Below are 21,097 nucleotides of genomic sequence, written 5' to 3'. Positions count from 1 at the left end.
TGGCCATATTTAGGGACTGGCCGCGGAACCAGGTCGCGCTCAAAGCCATTTCACGCTCGCGGGTTTTCACACTTTTTGCGCAGTATTCCCAAATGTCTCTGCGTCTGCGGCCCACTGTGCGAGCGCTAAATGCATGTGTATTAGTGTGTGTCTGTGTGTGTTTCTCTGTGCTTGTGTGTGTGTGAGGAAAATAGTCGCTGGCAGCATCGAGCGCTCGGCGTTGGCGTTCAGTTCTCGAGAAGACAGCGCCGCGATCGGTTGTGCGGTTGTTTATTTTTGGGTGCTTGTCGTCGACAGCGCGAGCCTCTGAAGCTGCGAGTTTCTCGGTCTCCGTCTCCGTTTCCGTCTCCATATATATGAAAACAGTACCCAATGTAAAAATAAATATACTAATTTTCGAAACAAAACATATTCAAAAACGTAAGCCAAAACTAGCAAAAATTAGTCGTTAAAAAAAAAGGAAGGAAGAAAAGTTTGCAAGCTTCTGGCGCACCCTGTACGCAGGCATTTGCCAGGTAACCGGCAGCCTCAGCCTCTAATTGATAGGTGCCTTTCATTTGGTTAACATGCAAATAACAGCAACAATAATAAATCATTAAACATTCGCGCACTCGAAATTGTTCAATTGAATGGCGATAAAATACAAAAAAAAAGCGCAGCAACAAAAATGATTATAATGATGCGGCCTTAAATAGATGTCGTCATTCCATTTCATTGAGTTGACGGATATACATATACATACATATGTACATAACTATACATATATATGCATGCATGCATGCATGTATGCATGCGCATGTGTGCATGTGTTCCCAGTGCAGCTGACTGCCGCGCCAATGCGACAGTTATGAATGCAACAACAGTTTCATTCATGAAAACATTATGCAAATACACACACACACACACACAAACACACACATGTGCATGCATTCATATGAAATGCATTAAGCGCATGTGTTATAAATATGGCGCCTGGGTGGCTTTTAGGGGGGTGGCATGCGCATCTCCGCCGAATCATGATTTATGGCCAACAATATCCGTCACATATACGCACACATATGTGTCTGTGGCTGTGTGAGTGCATATAAAGTGTCACCAGTGTCTAGTGCATTTTTCAAGAACAGCAAATCGAAGTCGAAATTGATTTTATTTCCACAAACACAAGGCTAATAAATAAATAAAACCGAAGTCCAGACGCACAACTTGACAACTTTTCAACTTCCGTTGCGGCGGCTGCCCCATCTGCACATGAGTAGCATGTGCACATGTGTGTGTGTGTATGTGTGTGTGTGTGTGTGTGTGTGTGTGTGTGTGTGTTTACACGTTTAGTAAGACTTGAACTGCCCACAAGCACTGCCGCTGCCCACTTGAGACATAAACAACAACAAAAGCCCACACAACAAATGCCACACAGTAGCGGCGATTCAGTTTTTTTCTATCTCTTTTTTTTTTGATTTTCCGATTTTTCGTAAGCGTCATTAAAATTGCATTTCGTTGAACTGGCGCCCCGCTGTGCGCCCCCGCCAAACGTCGACTGGCCGGCCGTGCCAGACTTTGCGGCTGCGGCTGCTGCCTCTGGCAGTGGCAGGTGCTGCGGCCAATCGGCGGATGACTATCGAGCGTTTAACTAACGCGTTGCTACTGCTTTTTGTTGTTTTTATTTTTCGTTTTTTGTTTTTGTTTTTGCGTAAATTTTTCATTCATGAGTGCCCATTCAAGTTAGTGTGCTCTAGTCGGGCGTATTCGACTAGCAGATGCGCTTTACTTAGAGTTGCAACAAATGTCAAGCAGGGCTATTTTTATATATACACTATAGTATAACAATAATTATAAGCCAAACTTATCAATTGAATATAGTTAAACAACTGTTACGAGTGTTCCCCTACCAGCTGCCATAGCCCTAGCTACCCTTCACCTTTAAGAGAACTAAGCAAAACTCAAGCCAGGTGCTCTCAAACTGTCCGGAATGTTGTATTCAAAGCCTGATGATGACATGTCAAGGAATTTTGGCATGTGTTTATCATGTTTAATCGCGCAAAAACCTAACATTTTAATCCCACTTAGTCTGGGTGGGGTATTAGCAGGTGGGGGCTGCCGTTGGATATGACGAACGGTTTGTTTACACGACGCCTCGACGGCACGACGCATCCGCGTTCGCGTCGACAGCGGCTGCTGCTGCGGCGGCTGCGGCTGCTGCTGTGGCTGCTGCTGTGGCTGCTGCTGTGGGTGATTTGCGGTCGCGCTGCGTTCTAAATAAAGAAGCGCCGTTTTTTATGTGCATACATATATGTGTACAAACACACACACACGTATGTATATATGGACACATACATACGCACGCATGTCGTCAGGTGTTTAAGAATAGTTTCTAGTGGTTTGTTTTCTGATAATGCTAAATATTCCTCACAGCACAATCCAGAGCACGGCAGTTACTCAACCTTAAATTATTAGGTTGGCGTTGCATATGAGATCGGCGGACTGACAGATAAGCACGTTCAGGCCTCCGGCAGAGGGTAACCCGTAAAGTATGTTCTGATATTTATTGCCCATTCATTTTGCAAACATTTTCACACCAACGCATGTAGAAAATTTATGCACATACTTGAAAATTTAATTAGGAAATACAAGTGTTGGGCATCGAGACTTTTGGGCATTATTTGCATATATGAAAATCGCATAGAACGGCGATTTTTTACAAGCTTAATAATAAACAGAATAAGTGAGATGTCAAGTTGAAGAAAGAGATGGACAGAGAGAGATAGATAGATGGATAGAGAGGAAAGAGAAAGAATAAAAAAAGAGAGGGGGAGAGAGAGAGAGAGAAAGAGAGAGAGAGAGAGAGAGAGAAAGAGAGAGAGAAAGAGAGAGAGAAAGAGAGAGAGAAAGAAAGAGAGAAAGAAAGAGAGGCAGAGATAGATAAATAGTATCTATATATTAGAAAGATAGATAGATAGATAGAGAAAGAGAGAGATAAAGGGTATATATCTCACTTCTATACGATTTCTATGAATATAGACCATATATAGATATTACGGAATTATAGAGGGTCTAGCATTTGAATTGATTTTAAATTAAAGAAACTTTCAAAATCCTTGAAACAATCATATATCTTTAGAATTGCATTTTTGTTGAAGTTCAAATTTGATTAATCAAGTTCACAAAGCGCAGAAAACAGGAAATATATCTGTGAGATACATTTGGAGAATGTGATAAATGATAAAGTAGCTTAACGCCCAATTTATGGAATTTCATATACAACACGCTCACATTTTTCTATTGTTCAACTGAAACTGAAATATACTATGCCGATTTAGCCGCCATCTATCTATCGATTGCATTAGCGCCCGAGTATTGACATATGAATGGGTCGTTCATGGATTTTATGGTCATTATAGGGAATGGGAAAAACCAGAACTGTGAAGCAGCCAGCCAGCCAGCCAGCCAGCCAGCGAGTCAGTCAGCCAACCCACGATTGTTTTAGCCAGCCAAGCTGGCTGGTCTGTCCCAAGTGCCATTTAGATACACGTGCGTCCATAAAGGGCCAAAGCGACCCGTGACCATATTTGTACGAGAGTCTGTAAGATCGAGTAGACGATTGCATGTGCATGCGTGTGATTGAGTATGGGCAACTGAATTTGGTCCGGCATTCAGCATTCGGTATTGACGTAAGATCGATTGTACTTGATTTTAACAAACAAAAAAAAAATATACATTGTTTTTTGGCATCTACCGAGTGCTTCTGTTGCCACTTTAAATTCCACAGTGTAACTCAAAGTTGATTTTAATGGCGAACTTTGTGCCCAGGTCCGGTCCCTGGACGCAGCATGACTCGTCAAAGGCAGCCGCACAAAGCCGCCCGCCGAACAGATGAACTGAATTTCAAAAATAATTTAACTTTATGTTTTTAATTTTTGCTCGTCTTCTGTTTGTAATTACATTGTACATGAGCATGTAGCTAATTAATATCACTTTTATTCTGTTTTTCCTTTTTGTTTTTTGTGTGTGTATTTTTGTGCGTTCTGCCCACGCTTTTGATCGCCGTGCTTTAAGGTCTCTTACAAGTTCAAATATTTGCTTTGTAGTTGCCAAAGATAGCCCTGGTCGCAACTGCGTCAGTCAGCTCTACAAAAAGAAAGAAAAATACTAAAATAATAGGCATAAAATCAAAAAACAGATTCGGATTTGTTGTTGAATTGTGCGTAGAGCAGAGACATGGCCCGCAATGAATGTACTTCTGATGTACTTTGACGCAAACGAGTCGATTAGTTGGGCTAAATTAAACAAGTTAATTGCCTCTAAAATTCATTGGCCGATTTCATATGTGACTGCGCCAGATTCGCAAATAAGCTTTTCAAAATATCTCATTGCGAATATTGTGTAATCCGGCTTAGGCCATTATTAAAGTACATTTTATATATTGTCATTATTATTTTTTTATTATTATGATATTCATTTCTTTATTGTCATTAGTTTCTCACAAGCTAATAAATAGACTTAAGATTAATTAAGATAAATAATTAAGATTGAGATTAATAATAATATTATAATTCACATTTATTTCTACAAGCCTAAGATCCTTGCAATCGGCTCAGGAATTTTGCATATAGCTTATAATTTTTTTGTCAAAATCATTTCTTATATGGTTAATGGTTTTTTTCTTAAAAATCTAGAGCTCTTTTCGACTTGGAATCCTGGAATCTCTAACTCTCATCGTCTACGGAAATATCCCTGATATACTAGAATGCGTCTGATTTGCAGCTTTCTCAAATGGCTGGCACTTTTACAGCTGCTGGCCCGAAGTCAGGTGAGTTGAACAATTCAACAATTGCTCGAGCGTGCGAATTATACATGCTTTGCCTCGCCCACTTGACACAAGCTCATGATGTCAATCGCCAACAATTGGCTCGACAATTTGACGATTGGCTGTGACTGTGCATAATTAACAAATTTGTTTAAGCAGACTACAACAATTATCTATATCCAAATTAAGTCAGCAGGCATTGTGACCTTTTCCGTAGCGCTTGATATGACCCCGGCAACGAAACGGTAAAAATGCCTTTGTATCAGTTTCGAGCAGTTCGTATTTCCGCATGAATGCACTCATGAATGTTACGGCTAGCCCGTACTTAAATGCCCAAAATTGGCCACTTTGGGCAACTCCGCCGTGACTTATGACGGAACCTCTTGTTGAACATGGGAGCATATGGCTTAACCCTGACTGAAGCACACCTGGAAAAGGTCAGCGGTGTGGGTCATGGTTCAACTCAATGCCTCGCCTTTCGAGAACCCCTTTTTTGCATATTCCTGCAGCTAGGTTTTGATTTGTCAATGTGAGATGAACAGGTCAGGATTTTCATTCCTTTTCTATGGAACTACTTGGAGCATGATAGTTGGTATGGTTCTCTGAATTGTCCAAGTTCTGTGCCATAATATATAATGGCTAGCAATAAACACGCAACAGCTGGTTCCAGTGGCGATTTACGGCAGAAGGAGCTGCTGCTGAGCCAATCGTCTTGGTCTTGGTCTTGGTGGAGGCGGTGCTGGTGGTGGGAAGTCGCTGAGACCTATTTTGGATAGGAACGAGACAGGAAGAAGGGATATGCCAGCAAAATTTATGTTATTTTTAGCATTGAGGCAGCCAAGTCTTCGACATCGACTGGAAGCATAACTGCATCAGTCTGGGCGGAGGCAGGCAGGCACCACTCCGCCGAGCGGCAGACGAGAGCAATGACACCTCAAATGAAACGCAGCCCCTGCACCACATGCATATATATGCACACACAAGTATATATGGACACGGGCCACGGTCTGACTTATCCGCTGTGACGGGGTCTGCGTTGGCGCGTCTTTGCGCCTGGGCAGACATTGAAATGTTGGCGACCGTTTCTAATGTTTGATTCGGGATGCCATGTGGACAGACATATTTATTGGCTGTGTTTACCAGGCTTTCGCTAATTTGTCTTTTGAACGCCCTTTTCTTCTTTTCAGAGTGGCCACGTGCAGGAAGCCAAGCGTCACTTACGCGCCGAGCTTGGCGACGCCCTGGGCCATCCAAGCTACTATGGCTCCCATTGGCACCACGGGCAACGTGTGCATCGGCTGCGCATGCCGCACGCTCACCAGAGATGGAGCGGCCGGCGGCGCTTGATTAATCATCAGCATCCCTTCAGCCGCTGGACACAGTGGACGGCCTGTGATGAGGAGTGCATTCGGCGACGGGAGCGCTTCTGCAAGGCCAAGCGAAAGTGTGGACACACCAAGCACGTGGAGCAGCGCAAGTGCTCGCAGTGAGTGCCAAATTGTGGCTGATAAAAAGCGAAATAAAAATATCACTCATATTTATGCTGTCGTGCAGTTGTCATCCGGCAGTCAAGTGGCATGCAACGAGCAGCTTGCCACCAGCCAACTTGCCGCACCACAATTCCCATTTGCCGGCGATCGTTATAAACGCGGCGGCAGCTGCTGCGAGTGGGCCACCCTTTCAGCCGCATCCAACCGAATCGCATCCCCATCCCGACGTGGACTCTGTTGAGGTAGTGCACAGAAGGCCGCCACATTGGCCCCCAATTGAATCTAGTGTAGAGCAGGATGATGATGAAGAGGATGAAGCTGTAGAAGATGAGCCCCCCTTCCATGTCGATCAGGGCGACTTTTTTGTGCTGAAACGATACCGACGCAGGCAGAGACCACGGCACAGCTCCAGGCAAGGCTCAAGGCACAGTTCGGAGCACAGCTTCAGGCAAGGATCAAGGCACAGCTCCGAGTACAGAATTAGGCAAAAGCCCAAATTCGATTACCTTGATGATGATTTTGAGGATTACTTCGAGCGCAAATCCCTTAGGCAGCGTTCCTTGGGCAGCGTTGATAATGCTGGCCTGGAAGGAGATGTCTTTCAGTACGAGGATTTCGATTTCGAGCCAGATAGCCAATACACGGACTCGGAGGAGTATACGGATGTGCGTAACATGACTTTCTTGCCGCCAGCTAAGGAGCGGAATACACCAGACGGGCTGCTGCCCCGCCATCGACGCCTCTACTCCAAGTGGAGCCGCTGGAGCAAGTGCTCACCGAAATGCACCACACGGCGCTACAAGTAAGTGGCTGCCACTTGCTCCAAACTTCTCATGCTCTTCAAGCTCTTCCCTCCTCAGAAAGTGCCGCATCAGCGAGCAGTGTGGTCGCGAAGTGCTGCGCGAGATCGCCTACTGCTACACCGAGGGCAGCTTCTGCCAGCAGTGGCTGCAGACCCAGGTGCAGAAGGTGCCCGCCTATGAGTCCAGACCCGGCCCGGTGACGGCCATGCGACGCATGCACACGGAGCCGGCAGCTGCAGCTGGAGCGCTGAGCAGAAATGATGTCAATGTCATCATGAGCGGCAAGGGCTATCGGGGACCCGAATACTCGCCGCTGAAGCTGCACTGCGGCCTGCCGCGCAGTGGACACCGGAGCATGTACAACATGCTGAAGATTATTGGCGGCAAGGCGGCCCGCAAGGGCGAGTGGCCCTGGCAGGTGGCCATCTTCAATCGGTTCAAGGAGGCCTTTTGCGGTGGCACATTAATCGCTCCGCTCTGGGTCCTGACCGCCGCTCACTGTGTGCGCAAGGTTCTGTACGTGCGCTTCGGGGAGCACAATCTGGACTATGAGGACGGCACCGAGGTGCAGCTGCGCGTGCTCAAGAGCTACAAGCATCCCAATTTCGATAAGCGCACCGTGGACAGCGACGTCGCGTTGCTGCGGTGAGCACATCTTGACCTTTCATCTATTTTACGTATATAAATGTTTGTCATTTTATTAAAGGCTACCCAAGCCGGTCAATGCCACCAGCTGGATTGGCTACTCGTGCCTGCCGCGCCCCTACCAGCCGCTGCCCAAGAACATGGACTGCACGGTCATCGGCTGGGGCAAGCGGCGCAACCGGGACGTGGTCGGCACCAGCGTCCTGCACCAGGCAGACGTGCCCATCATACCCATGGAGAACTGTCGCAGTGTCTACCACGATTATACCATAACGAAGGTGCGTGCTTCTAATAGTAAATACTTTCATTTTACAAACTTGGATTATTTGCAGAACATGTTCTGCGCTGGGCATCGCCGTGGCCGCATCGATACATGCGCCGGCGACTCGGGCGGGCCGCTGCTTTGTCGCGACACCACCAAAGCCAATCATCCGTGGACCATTTTTGGCATCACCTCGTTTGGCGATGGCTGCGCCAAGCGCAATAAGTTCGGCATCTATGCCAAGGTGCCCAACTACGTGGATTGGGTCTGGTCGGTGGTCAATTGCAACGGCAACTGCAAATTGCACTAGCAGCTTATGGCGTCCAGTTGGCAGCGATCTGGGCCAAATGCTAAGGTATCATAGATATAGTTCGTAGCTGGTAAGTCGTTATGTTTCAGAGGCTGTGAGATACTTATTTACTTTTAATCACCTGGAGGCCCACATCTGGGCAACTCATCCTGTAAATACAACACATACTTGCCTAAGTACTCATTATGTACATACGAGTTCTTTCGCGGAATTCTTTCTTTGCCGGCTAAATATAAATTATTTATTACCTGAGAGCACAGCTGAGCTGCATGTTCCGGGGGAATTTGCAGCTCTGATTTGCTCGGAAACTTATCTTAAAATTTATAAAAACCAAGAGAAATTCTGCTCGCAAATATTTCACATGCGCAGCGAATGCTTGCTTACAGGAAAATACATTCTAGAATAAGGTCTGTTTAATATCGGATTCGTTTAAATTAATTATAAAAACAGTTGCAGCTATTGCTTATCCACACTTCTAGTTTTACACATTCTTGCCTTTTGCCACAAATATTCGGATTATTTTAATAGTGAAATTCGAAAGAAATAAGGAATATTTATAACAAGTCTCGGGTTGATTAGCAGGGTCTTAAGTTACATATAAAAAAGGAAGCTTTAAATAATTTAAACTATCTTCGGCGTGCCGAATATTGTATTGCCTTGTAGACAAGGCTAAGTGTTTTAATGCAAACGATTTATTTCCGACTATATAACATAGATATAGTATTTCGATTTCGATAAGATTTTGCTGGGACAAGACAAGAAAACCCAGTCCAAAAAGATGGACTACGTAGTTAAAACTGTGAGACTCGTTTCCATAGAAGCAGACTGACAGACAGACTATATCGAGTCGGTTGTTGATGCTGATCAAGAATATATATACCCTATGAGATACCCTCATACCCCTTTCACAAAATTCGAGTATAAATATGCAAACAGACCCAAAAAAAGGGTTCCCGCACAAAATAAATTTTGCAATGTTTAAGTTTATTACATTAGTGTTAAATGCTGCCCGTTGAGGCTTTAATAATACAACTATATAACGGGACCTTTTTACATTTCTTCTACTACCAATAAGAGTACACCTTGGTTCATAATTTAAAAAGAAAACCATCACAAGATTTATGTGTATGCACATGTATGCAATCAATGTATTCGGATTGGGTTGCGTATATTGTGTGTTATGGTTAGTCGAATAAGCAACCAATAGTCATGCAGCATCCGGCTGTCTACTACACGGCCATTGTATAGTGGAGGGCCACCGAGGCGAGCAGCACCAGCAGAGCCACCGCAATGCCGATCATGTACAGACTGCGGGACAGTTCTCGCTTGGGCATCGAGCTGCTCATCCTGCGACTGTCGTCTCCAACTGCGTCTCTGTCTGCGTGAAAATGGTTGAAGTTGCCGTCATCTGGTAGGGCCTCGGCGTCCAAGTCAATCGCCTCCGGATCGAGCTCGATGTCAAGTACCTGCTTGGCTTGGGCTACGGCCACGGTGGGTGCTTCGCCGCGGAACAAATATTCGGAGAACTGAACCGAGCTACAAGGCAAACAGTTGCCACATTCCGCGGGTAGGCCGAAGAACACACGTCGGGGAGGTTCGCTTATGTAGACCGCCTCGTTGGTGACGTGCGGATCGGTTAGACCATCGCAGTAGACCTGGATCCGCGTTATCAACGATCGCAACACGTCGTCGCGCAAGAAGCGCTTCACGTCTGCCAAGCTGTTCCGCGAGTTGCAGTAAATTCGTGAGAAGATCATCCCGCTCATGCGTAAAGTGCCGCTAAACTCGCGCACCTTGATGTCGTTTGGATTGTTCAGCTGGCACTTGACGGGCATCACGATGCTGGCCCGTATCACGCAGCCATTGGAATTGTCAATGGGGGATAGTAGATGCAATGTAGAGGCAGCCGCAGATGTCGGCGAGCTGGCAGCAGCTGCGGTGGCATTGGTCGTTGTCTCCTTAAGCTTGTCGTCCTTAAGCTTTTTCTTTTTGATGTAGCTCTGCAAATCCATTGTGTCCTCGACCATTTCGTTCTGGAGGAATACCTCGCTGGCAATGAGGTATTTACGGATCGTGACTATAATATTTTGAAACTGTTCTTCAATGTTGATGCGTCTGGTTGTATCGACTATGGGTATGACATCATCCAAGTCGTAATTGCACTCCAATTGTATCCACTCGAACGGCTTCTCCACGAAGCGGTAGTCCATGGAGGAGAATGTGCCGCCACTGTCGGGGGTTAAGAAAACAAATATATATTAATTAAAAAGTTCATGGAGACGATTGGCAAAGCTCTACAAAAAGAATTTTGCTTTGATAAATACAACATACATATGTATCTAGAGATAAATCGTAAAATGCAATCCATAAATAAGTCGTAAGAACAGCTACGAAAATTAACTTTTACATAAGAAAATATACGCCGTAATGGTCGTAAAACATTCAAAGGTGTAAGTACTTGATTTTCAACATGTTATTTACCATATGATGCATTTAATGTTTGCCGTAAAATACGTTTTTTTGCAATGTCTATTTTAAGCATGTGGCCAACAAGATAATTGATAAAGAAAAGATACATAAGTCAACGGTGTAGATTCGGCTTGATCCCGACCCAAATACTCAACAATTGTTAGTTAGTTCTACAAAGGACCTCACTTACTTTCCGTACGTATAGTTTTTGCACAGCAAACTTTTGTCGGCCAGGGAGTAGGAGAGGAACACATAGTCTGTCTGTGCCATGTCTGTGGTGTATACCCCAAAGGAGCTATTGCTCTTGAGCAACACGCTGCAACAAAAGTGAGACATTAGAATTGCTTTGACATCCCTTCTTAACTCGGACACTCACTCGTAGACATCGGAGAAGAGTTTCTTGGCGTTCCTGAATTGCTCGCTCTGCTCATTGGCCATCTCCGGGCGCACAGAGGCAACGAATATACCTAAAATAGAGTAAGGCCATGTGAATTGGAGTTTGGTTCCATGCCTATCTCAGTGCCCACCTATGACATCAAAGGAGCCGGGACACATTTTGCTGGCGCTCAGCCATTGGGAGGCCAACGCATGCGAGTTGATGTCACTTATGCCCAGCCGGACATCGGTCAAGTCTTCCAAGTCCGCATCCTCCTCGCTGTTGCGTGCCAGATGAACCACAATGCTTTTGGTTAAATCTGCTTGCTGGAATTTAAGGTGTGGTAGAATATAAATAAAAGAAGAGTACTCAGTCAACAAAATAAACCTACGTGGCGGTGGCCGGAGCAGGAGCATACTTGTACTTACGTGACCAACGATAATGCCGTACGAGAAACTGTGCTCTTGGGCGCACTTTTCCAGATAGAGCTCATCGGATTTGCTCAAAAGCACGGTGCGCATTATATTCTTTTTAGTTTTTCTAACAATACAAAATTGTAGCAGTTCTGGCCTGACTTTAATGTTGATGATATATAACTATCGATAATTTTGGGCTGTTTCGACAAGTTCGATGCATGGCCTCATCGATGTTTTTTTGACGATAGTTTCGTTGAGTTTTAGAGATGGTAGAGAACTGAAAACTCAAATGTGTTATGGCGCCAAAACGAATTTAAAAATGAATTGTACTTGAAACCATATTCAAACAGGTGCTTGTAACAGGTGCTTAATATGGAAAAAGGGAGAAGAGAATTTGTGAGTAGACATTTTTAAGGGGTTCAAAGAGTGTGTAAAGTAGAGAGTAGTCAGGAAGGTACCTCGTGGGGTGTTATTTTTCGTCTTCCAGCAACAATCTAATTGATCGAAATATATTTTCTATATATTCTTTCTCTCTCTATTCATTACTTTTAATATTGCTCTTCATCTATGAAAAACGTGCTTAACTTTGATTCAGCTGATTTTGCAATTTTAAAATACAGCATAAAGTTAAGCACGAAGAATTTTTAATCAAAGCGAAATGATTTGTAATTGGTTTTAAGGTTCAAAAGTGTATTTTTAAGCGCTTCAAACTAACAAGCTGCACAGCTGTTTCAATTGATTCATTTAATTGCATTAAGATACAAGAGCAGAGAAGTATCCCCGATCCCCGATCCAAGCACACCCTTCTCCACTTTCGAGCGCTCGAATTAAGTCAGCAACCTTATTACTTCGTAATGATTGCTTGCTCGAGGAGCACAAAGATATGCATATTTATCTCCCAGTACGGGTGTGCCACCCAAATGGTCAAGTGTTTTGTGGGGATTATGGCGAACGGACGCGATCGGTAATCGAATTAGGTAAACAAACACTCAATAAAGCGAGTGTTCGTTGTGCATATGCACACATACATCTCCATAATGTATACATATCCATCTATATAGATATCTACATTCGGACGAGTCAGGCAGTGGCAACGTCTGGCGACGTCTGCGGGATTGCGATTGTGCCGTGATGACAGGCTAAAACTAAATGAAATTTCGTTTAGGTGGTCGCTGGCGGCTGCGAACCATCTGCTTGTGTGAATGCTTGATTGTTGAAGTGCCACTCGATGGCGCGAGGGCGCACGCTACTCTCGAGCCTCAGCCTCAGCCCCCGACTCCGACTCCAACTCCGGCACAGGCACCGGCTCCACAGTTCACGTCTTATTTACATAGTAAATTATTCCTGTTCGATTGTTTGCGTTTGCTCTGGATCTCTGGCATAAAAGCACTCGAGCGTCATCGTCAGCTTTCATCGTCGTCGTCGTTGGTTCATTCATGATTTGCCTTTCACAATTTGATGTATGCATGTTTGTATGTATGTATGTACGTATGCATATGTATGTGACATTTTATGCACATTTACTACAAAAATGTGAGAGAACTTGTTGGCCATTTGGAGCATGCTCCCCACACTTCCTACCCGATCTCTGGACTGTACAGATTCATGTTCTTCTGTCCAAGCCAGGCGGCTGGCAGGCAACTGGCAACCAGCAGGGTAATTGCTTTTCAGCTCGAACCATTCGAATTGCGCCGGCAGCTACTCAATTCACAGGCATCGATGCAATTTGGCTTCTGTGCAGGCACCACGGTTGCCATTGCCCCCACCGGCAGGCATTCTGTGTGGCTCGCCCATCACGCCATGTGTAGCTTAGTTGCACTCTCGATTCAGCTTTGAGTCGCCTTGCCCGAGCAGCGCATCAATCATCCAACACGCACACCAAAAGCTACAAAACGCCAGCCAGGAGACAAATCTGAGCACCTTGCAGTCCGTGTGTGTGTGTGTGTGTGTATGTGCTTGTTGCCACAGTTGGCAGTACATCAAAGTTGTTTATGATTTACCAATCGTTGAAATTTCAAATATACCAGGGAACATTTAAAGTGTATTCATTTTCTAACGAACTTTTACACAGTCAACATCTAAAAGCAGAAGAAGGGTAAGTTATAGATACTTTTCTGAATTTCTAAAATAATTTACTTACATTTATTTTTTACATTTATAGTGTTGATCCCGATCTGCTTGTGATTACGCTTTGGAATGTAGTCCTATGTTAGGGGAAGTGGTTTTCCCCCGGCGAGTCGTTGCTGGTGTGACTGCTCGATTTGGAATGAGGGCTTCACTTGCCGGAAGTTCTGTGCTATGGCAACACATCAAATTTGCTTGTGAACAAGCAAATTTCTTCAGATGTAGCTTTGCACAGCCAGCAGGAACAACATATTTTTCTACGGACAAATGAACATAATAAACAAATAAAAAACAAGTAAAAGGTTCTAGTCGTGAGCTCCCGACTGAGGATACCCTAAACCCTCTTTTCCAACATCAAATGCATATATATTCTATTTTAAAAGCTATATCTCAAGTTTGGTGACTAGCTCTTATTATTTACCATAAAACAGGATATCGATATCGATTTTTATCGATTGCTTGGAAACGGAGTAAGATATCGATTATCGGAAATAAACTCGATCTGCGCGGGAACTAGGAGCACCTACATCTAAAATTTCAGTCTCTAGCTCTTATAGGTTCTGAGATCCTTGCGTTCATGCATACAGACAGACAGACGAACAGACAGACGGACGGACATGGCTATATCAAGAATATATACTTTATGGGGTCGGAGATGCTTCCTTCTGCCTGTTACATACATTTCGATTTTGCACAAATACAATATACCCTTAAACCCATTTTTAATGGGCTCAGGGTATAAAAATCAAACAGCAAAGTAGGTGCTGCCACTTTTTTGGATGAATAGCATGACGATAAACAGAATTAGGTGCTAAATATATGGAGACATATATTGTTTGTCTAGGTCTATGCGTTAGTTAATTCTATATTAACTTTTATATGAAATATTTTTTCCAGATTAAGTATAAACAACGGGTCAAATTTTTTGAAATTCTATTCAATCCCCTTCGTAAGGGCGATAACAGATAAATATGTGCATGCGTTGGGTACTTTTTGTTGATTATATATTTTATCTTGATATTCTAATATAAGTTAAAGAATTTCAACAAATTTAGAAGAAACCCGGGGTGAAATTTCTGAAAAATTCTAGCTATATTTGGATGACATTCTGAATGATAGGTAAGTTTTTCAGTCCAAGCTTAACCGATTTTATTAAACATTCTTCTAGGTTCTTCTTCTTTTACAAACTATACATTTCTGCCTTTTACATAAAACTAAAGTCGCGTTTTGGCCTTCAAATGTGTATTTCCCTTGAGTAATAATATTCGGCGATTCTAATATGCACTATTCTAGTGCAGTTAGAACATAAGCAATGCCTTATCATAAATAAATTGCACTTCCCCTTGCCCTTCGCGCAGAGGTCTCTTCCTGTTCCTGAGGCTGGTTGTTTATACGCTCGGACGCAGTCATGAGCGCGTTGGCCACTGCCTACTTGGCGCGTTCGGTGTAACGTGCCGTTGTTGGAGTGAGGGGGAGAGGCATGTAATTGCTGGGATTGTGTGCGCCAGTGTGCACGACATGCTGCCGTCCCGCTCGCACGCTAGCGGCTCATCTGACAACGGCCGCCATTATGAATGTGCGCCGAAGTTGAAAAACCGGTTGGCGCGGCGAAAAGCACTCAAACGTTGAGTGAAACGCGAACTGAGTGGAGCCGTCGCCGCCAGCAGCAGCAGCAGCAGCAGCAGCGGCAGCCAGTTCCAGGTGAAATTCAAGCCACTTGCGGCTGGCACTCAGTGTGCTGAGAGCGGCTTTCACGTGAACAACGTTCAAACGGAACAACGTCGATTTAACAACAAAGCAAAGCAATTTTCTGAAGCCATCATTCGGTTTGGGCAATGTGCGCGGGTGCAGTGAGGAGCACGTTATGAATTTAATTGGCCGCATTGCGTTTCCGTTTGCCACCGAGTCTGTCTGTTTGCCATGCCCACAGATTTGCTCCACAATCAATAATTGCTCCGCGACTGAGCCAGTGACTGTGCCCGTGACTGTGACTGTGACTGTGCTACTTAGTGCTGTGTAGTGAAAACTCTCGAACTGTTCCAAGCACATCAAAGCATCGTTTCGTAGCCCGGCGACCAAACGCTGCTGACATGTTGATTGAGCCGAGCTTGAACCGTGATTTTGGCTCGCTAACTGCTGCAGGTTCTGGCATTGCGACCGCACACTGGAAAATGGAACCACATCCCCAACGATTGCCATCGCTGGCAGCGCACGCGTCCAGTGGTAAGTTTCCCAATTGCAATTAGAGCAGTTGCCGACGGCAATTTAAAAAATGACAGCAAAAGCAAATATTCATTGTGAAAGGACATTAATCATTAGCCTGAGAAGCATAGCTAATGCAAAGTGCTCAGTTCTTGTTTGAGGTAAAAAATTATCAAATATTTCAGCATAGTTCCAATACTGGATATAGAATGTTTCTCAAAAATCAACAACTTTCATTCTGCTCTTAATTTGAAGATTTAATTGCAACATAAACTTAATATGTTTGTCTTTATAAATTTCTTATGCATATATTTACACTTCGCACGTGTTCCAATATTTTGAACTTGTTAACACAATAGATCTGCACAATTTATGCCATAAATGGTTTTTGGCCAGATGAATAACAAACGCTTCACAAACGGAGCAAATTGTTTTTGAATTTACGGCTAATTGACAATGGCAGGGAATTACCAGAAATTCGTAAAGTTGTGGGTTCTACGCGAGCAACGCATTAAGTATAAAAACAATTAATATTGGCACCAAGATGATAATGTGTTTTGTGTACCTTAAAGCCAACACACGCTGCACACAGGTTCTGCTGCAGCTGATTAAATATTTTAATTTTAATTTGCTTTTTATAAGCGCTAAATTATGCCCGAAAATGTTAAATCTGTTGAGCGTTCAAGTTGCGTTTCATTCAAACATTAGTCTAGAAAAAAAGAAACAAGCATTTGTTTTAGCCAGTGACAATTGAGCAACGCCATTGCCAATGTTGTTGCCGATGTTGTTGCTGCTGCTGCTGTTGCTGCTGCTGCTGCTGCTGTCATCAGTCACTCGGCGGCTTTAGCTCAGTTTAGTCAACGTCAACACAATTAACCGTTAATTTATCATAATTAACCATTGTGTCAATCGGCAACAACAGCAAACCACAACAAGCAGCAGCAACAACAACAAACAGCAGCAACAACAACAACAACGCCTACTAGGAATAATGATAACAATGGCCAATTATCATTCAATTCGTTCAATTGCAGTGGCGTCGGCATCACCAACAGCGGCAACGACAACAACCGCGCCAACAACTGTGCAAATACCGCCAGGTTTCGGTGCTGGCAACGGTGGGCCAACGGCGGCAACAGCTGCTGCCGCCGCAGCAGCAGCAGCAGCGGCAACTGGCAGCACGCTCGGCGCTTTGATGTCGCAGCATCGCCTATTGGAGTTCTCCCGCTTTGGCGGCCTGCGCGGCTACGATATAGCCCAACACATGCTCACCCAGCAGGGCGCTGTCTCCAAGCTGTTAGGTAAGTAGCCGCACGAGCAATCTGCTCCTGATCCCCGATCCCCCATCCCTTTTCCCCAGCGCCCTCGACTCGTACTGCCGCACAATTGTTTAAGTTATGCGCGTAACCACTTTGTTTTCGATTTGTTTGCCAATTTCAATGATAAACACAATTATTTATAATGTTATTATCCTTGGACGATGCACGCGAGTGCACATCCTGCCCCTGTCTGGCTCGGGTCTGCTCTGGCCTGCTCTGGCCATGCGTAATTTGGGCACTTAAAATTGCATAAACGCCTCGAACGACGGTGGCTGCTGCCGCGGCTCATTAATCAAAAAAGCTGCCCTAATCGCCAGACAGACGGGTTCGGCGATAGGGTCCGGCCGAGGTGTTTCTTTCGAGCTGCGTGTTGTGGGGGATACACGTTGTTGATGTTGTTGCCTGATAAAGCTATTAACTGAGCCCGATAAGCCAACTACCGAAAACCAAAAGCGAACTGACGATTGTGGGTTGCATCCTTGATTACCTAACCATCATAAGCCGTATCCCATAATTCATTATTATTTTCTCTCCCTCTCTGACAATTGTGTTTTGTCTCGTTTGCACAGGCTCGCTGCGACCACCTGGTCTAATTGGTGGCTCCAAGCCAAAAGTGGCCACGCCAACGGTCGTCTCCAAAATTGAGCAGTACAAGCGCGAGAATCCAACGATATTCGCCTGGGAGATACGCGAGCGCTTAATCTCCGAAGGTAAGTCCATGGCGGGTAATTGCAGTTGCAAATCAAGCCAGGCTGGCTAATCTCCAATTGATCAGCAGCGGCGGCAGCTTTTAAGCTGGCCATTCCATCTGTCTACTAATTGCACCCTCTTGTCTCTCGCCTCTCGCCTTGCAGGTGTTTGCACGAACGCGACTGCGCCATCGGTGAGCAGCATCAATCGCATCCTGCGCAATCGTGCCGCGGAGCGTGTGGCCAGCGAGTTTGCGCGCACAGCTGCCTATGGGCTGTATCCGCCGCCGCCGCATCCGTATGGCAGCTTTACGTGGCATCCGGGCAATGTGCCCGGCGGTTCGCCTGTGCCGCCGCCGCCTTCCGCCCTCTGGCCAGTGGCTGCGCCCACGCTGGCCAATCTGCCGCCCAGTGCGGGGAGCGCCACGCCGGGCAGCCTGAGCTTGAGCAGCGCCAATCTGCTGGGCAGTCCAGCTGGCGGCGGTGCGCCCATGAATCGCGCCATCTCACCCGGCTCGGGCAGCCACGAAACCTTGGAGTCGGCAGATGAGAATCGGCAAATCGATTCGGACTATCTGGATGACGATGATGAGCCCAAGTTTCGACGCAATCGCACCACCTTCAGTCCAGAGCAGCTGGAGGAGCTGGAGAAGGAGTTCGACAAGAGCCACTATCCGTGCGTGAGCACCCGGGAGCGTCTCTCCAGTCGCACCAGCCTGAGCGAGGCGCGGGTGCAGGTAAGTGCCACTTACTTTTCAGCTGCCGCTGTGGGGCAAAGCCTAACCCTGGACGCGTCTCTCTTTGGTTCCTGCTCTTCAGGTTTGGTTCTCGAATCGACGCGCAAAATGGCGTCGCCATCAGCGCATGAATCTGCTCAAGCGGCAGCGCTCCAGTCCCGCCAATCCCATACACTCGCAGCAGTCGAACGATGGACCGGCCAACAGTTCCCCTACGCCCAGCACGCACAGCAATGCCTCCGCGCCGACCACCCCGCACGCCCATCCGTCGGTGCTGTGCGCGGACTCACCGCTGGGAGCGGCGCAGTCGCCGCCCTCCGTCATGATGCATCCGCTGCATGCGCTACCGCCGGGACCGCCCGGTCACCACCATCACTTGCCCACGCATCCCGCAGCCCTGCAGCTCTTCAGTCACTACCATCAGCAGCAGCAGCAGCAACAGCAACATTCACCCACATCGGGTGGCGTCTGTGGTAGCCCAACGTCCAGTCTGTCGATGGGCGGAGAACGGAGCGCGTTCCGCAGTCTGGTGGGCTCGCCCTCAGCGGCCGCCTTTGCCTTGGGCCTGGCGCGTCAGTATGCCGTCGCCGCCTCCCTGACCGTGGCCGAGGAGCAGCGCTCGCGGATGCACTATGTCGGTGGAGAGTGTGCGAATGCGGCAGCTAGTGCCACGGTGAACGTGGACAATTCGTCGTCGGACTCCGATGAGGAAATCAATGTGCACGACGACTCCGATGCTGAAATTGAGTCGCCAGTGGCAAAGGTGGGCCGCCTGTCATCCTCCGATGCACCCACAACGCTGCAGCTCCTAAAGCATGACCGGTAGGGGCCAGCTAGCGATATGTCGGTAGATTCTAATTGAAAACTTGAGTTGTGTGCGCGCTTGTGATTGACAGCGACAGTGCCCCGCGCTCCGTCCCCGCCCACCTTAGCAGCAGGGCGGAGGCGGTAACATTCGTGTTGTGCTCCGTAACTTGAGACTGGGCGACGCTGGCGACAAAAAAAACGTAAAAAAAAAAATAAAAACAAATCGAAAACCAAAGTTAAAATGCTGCTCACCCACTTGGCTGCGGATCGGGCTGCAGCTACGAGCTGTATTAAGTTGTGCGGCAAGCTGTAATTGCAACATGCGGCAGCTACCTGTGTGCGCGTGTGTGTGTGTGTGTGTGTGTGTGTGTGTGTGGACATGCCTAAAATTAAACTCAAATTGTAACTAATACGTACTACTAGATGCACCACTTGCTCCACTTTGTTCACTCACTTTTTCTCTTATGGCACACTATTTAATTTATATACTTATATAGTTTTTTATTCATTGCCGGCCGTAGGTCGCCTCGCAGGTGCCCGGCTTACCTCATCACCATTTAAGGCTATAGCGTATGCAATATTTATCTGTAACTTAGCCCTAGCCTAGGCTTAAGCTTAGCCATGTATGCTCAGATAACTACTACACATATACATATATGTATATATATATATATATACATATATATGTATATTATTTATAAAGATACGTACGCGTGTGCCCGTGCCGCGTGACTGTCAATGTCTATATAGACAATTGTATATAGGCACCTATGTACTTCGTGTACATTTGTATTTGGTTGCGTTTTGAACTGATATTGATACACTCCGATATAGCGTTAACTGAACTCAAAGTAACTATATATATTGTCTCTCAAAAAAGGCAGAGACGCAATAATAAACTGTTGAGCAAATTACATTTAAATGGTTTCTTTAGTTTGAGAGATATTTAAATGATAAATTAATGTTATTAATTAAACAAAACAATTAAAAAATATTAAAAAAAAGTAAATTATTTAAGCGTTAAATTGGGCAGCTTGTGAAAGCTTTGAAGAATTAAAGAATTGCCCTACAATAAGAATCTTTCAGCAACAGTTTTTACTATATTTCAGTTGTGAGCCCTATAAATCTTTAAGGTAAGATAAGATATAAGCCAAGGTAATATATATATATATATATATATATATATATATATATATTTAGAAATAATTGTAAGATAATGATATAGAAAAGCAATATCTTTGAATACCTTCGAATGTCGGCTTACATTCACAAAAAACAGGCTCCTAAATTACATAAATTAATTGGAGCATGTCAATACATTTGGGAAACACTTAAACGCTTATACAATTGCTCAGTATATACGAAAAAAAATCGTTATTTTAATTTAAATTTATTTGTTCCAGGCGCACAATTCCCAACAAAGCCAAATAACGAACGCGAACGAAATGGGGGAACGGGTGTAGATATATATGACAGCTACAGAAAGCACAGCCAATGAGCATAAATAAGCATTTAACACTCAAAAGCTTCTTAAAACGTTATTAAATATTAATTTAATCAATATTCATTGTGTGCCCGCCTGACAGAAACTGAAATAGAAACATAAACAGAAATCAAACAGACATGGACGGACATTGAAGGGGGAAA

General features: G+C 45.2%; 3 protein-coding genes across 6 annotated transcripts; 2 read left to right on the top strand and 1 right to left on the bottom strand.

Annotated features, from left to right (window-relative positions):
* Nucleotides 1-48: 48 nt before the first annotated feature.
* LOC115769378 lies at nucleotides 49-8,782 on the top strand. Of its 4 annotated transcripts, none has more exons than XM_030714173.1 (7): nucleotides 49-374; nucleotides 4,671-4,804; nucleotides 5,989-6,287; nucleotides 6,356-7,093; nucleotides 7,152-7,739; nucleotides 7,801-8,017; nucleotides 8,072-8,782. In XM_030714173.1, exons 2-7 carry the CDS (start codon nucleotides 4,742-4,744, stop codon nucleotides 8,309-8,311), a joined length of 2,145 nt encoding a protein of 714 aa, XP_030570033.1. In that variant the 5' UTR covers nucleotides 49-374; nucleotides 4,671-4,741; the 3' UTR covers nucleotides 8,312-8,782. The 4 variants fall into 4 exon arrangements, with proteins under 4 accessions (XP_030570033.1, XP_030570030.1, XP_030570031.1 ...); XM_030714170.1 differs by having other exon boundaries at nucleotides 49-420; XM_030714171.1 differs by lacking the exon at nucleotides 49-374 and adding an exon at nucleotides 429-515.
* A 521-nt stretch (nucleotides 8,783-9,303) lies between these two features.
* On the bottom strand, nucleotides 9,304-11,760 carry LOC115769379 (protein odr-4 homolog). The gene is made up of 5 exons (XM_030714174.1): nucleotides 11,585-11,760; nucleotides 11,308-11,482; nucleotides 11,157-11,247; nucleotides 10,971-11,096; nucleotides 9,304-10,540 (listed from the first exon to the last, which is right to left on the bottom strand). The coding sequence occupies exons 1-5, from the start codon at nucleotides 11,675-11,677 to the stop codon at nucleotides 9,541-9,543; spliced, it is 1,485 nt and encodes a 494-aa protein (XP_030570034.1). The 5' UTR covers nucleotides 11,678-11,760; the 3' UTR covers nucleotides 9,304-9,540.
* A 3,475-nt stretch (nucleotides 11,761-15,235) lies between these two features.
* On the top strand, nucleotides 15,236-20,392 carry LOC115769829 (paired box protein Pax-6). The gene is made up of 5 exons (XM_030714803.1): nucleotides 15,236-15,919; nucleotides 16,933-17,199; nucleotides 17,787-17,927; nucleotides 18,072-18,643; nucleotides 18,726-20,392. Exons 1-5 carry the CDS (start codon nucleotides 15,787-15,789, stop codon nucleotides 19,467-19,469), a joined length of 1,857 nt encoding a protein of 618 aa, XP_030570663.1. The 5' UTR covers nucleotides 15,236-15,786; the 3' UTR covers nucleotides 19,470-20,392.
* The last annotated feature ends 705 nt before the right edge of the window (nucleotides 20,393-21,097 follow it).

The sequence above is a fragment of the Drosophila novamexicana genome, unplaced genomic scaffold (genome assembly GCF_003285875.2).
Source record: "Drosophila novamexicana strain 15010-1031.04,08,12 unplaced genomic scaffold, DnovRS2.1 tig00004554-arrow-pilon, whole genome shotgun sequence".
NCBI lineage: Eukaryota > Metazoa > Arthropoda > Insecta > Diptera > Drosophilidae > Drosophila > Drosophila novamexicana.
The sequence above is the reverse complement of the archived record's forward strand: the minus strand, read 5'-3'. Positions and strand labels throughout refer to the sequence as shown.

Coding starts and splice junctions, on each gene's coding strand:
- LOC115769378 (XM_030714173.1), top strand. CDS start 4,742: ATGCGTCTGATTTGCAGCTTTCTCAAATGGCTGGCACTTTTACAGCTG. Junction 6,288..6,355: donor GAGCAGCGCAAGTGCTCGCA/GTGAGTGCCAAA, acceptor GCTGTCGTGCAG/TTGTCATCCGGCAGTCAAGT. Junction 7,094..7,151: donor TGCACCACACGGCGCTACAA/GTAAGTGGCTGC, acceptor TTCCCTCCTCAG/AAAGTGCCGCATCAGCGAGC.
- LOC115769379 (XM_030714174.1), bottom strand. CDS start 11,677: ATGCGCACCGTGCTTTTGAGCAAATCCGATGAGCTCTATCTGGAAAAG. Junction 11,248..11,307: donor CGGCTCCTTTGATGTCATAG/GTGGGCACTGAG, acceptor ACTCTATTTTAG/GTATATTCGTTGCCTCTGTG. Junction 10,541..10,970: donor AAAAACTATACGTACGGAAA/GTAAGTGAGGTC, acceptor AACCCCCGACAG/TGGCGGCACATTCTCCTCCA.
- LOC115769829 (XM_030714803.1), top strand. CDS start 15,787: ATGTTGATTGAGCCGAGCTTGAACCGTGATTTTGGCTCGCTAACTGCT. Junction 15,920..16,932: donor GGCAGCGCACGCGTCCAGTG/GTAAGTTTCCCA, acceptor GTTCAATTGCAG/TGGCGTCGGCATCACCAACA. Junction 17,200..17,786: donor CGCTGTCTCCAAGCTGTTAG/GTAAGTAGCCGC, acceptor TCGTTTGCACAG/GCTCGCTGCGACCACCTGGT.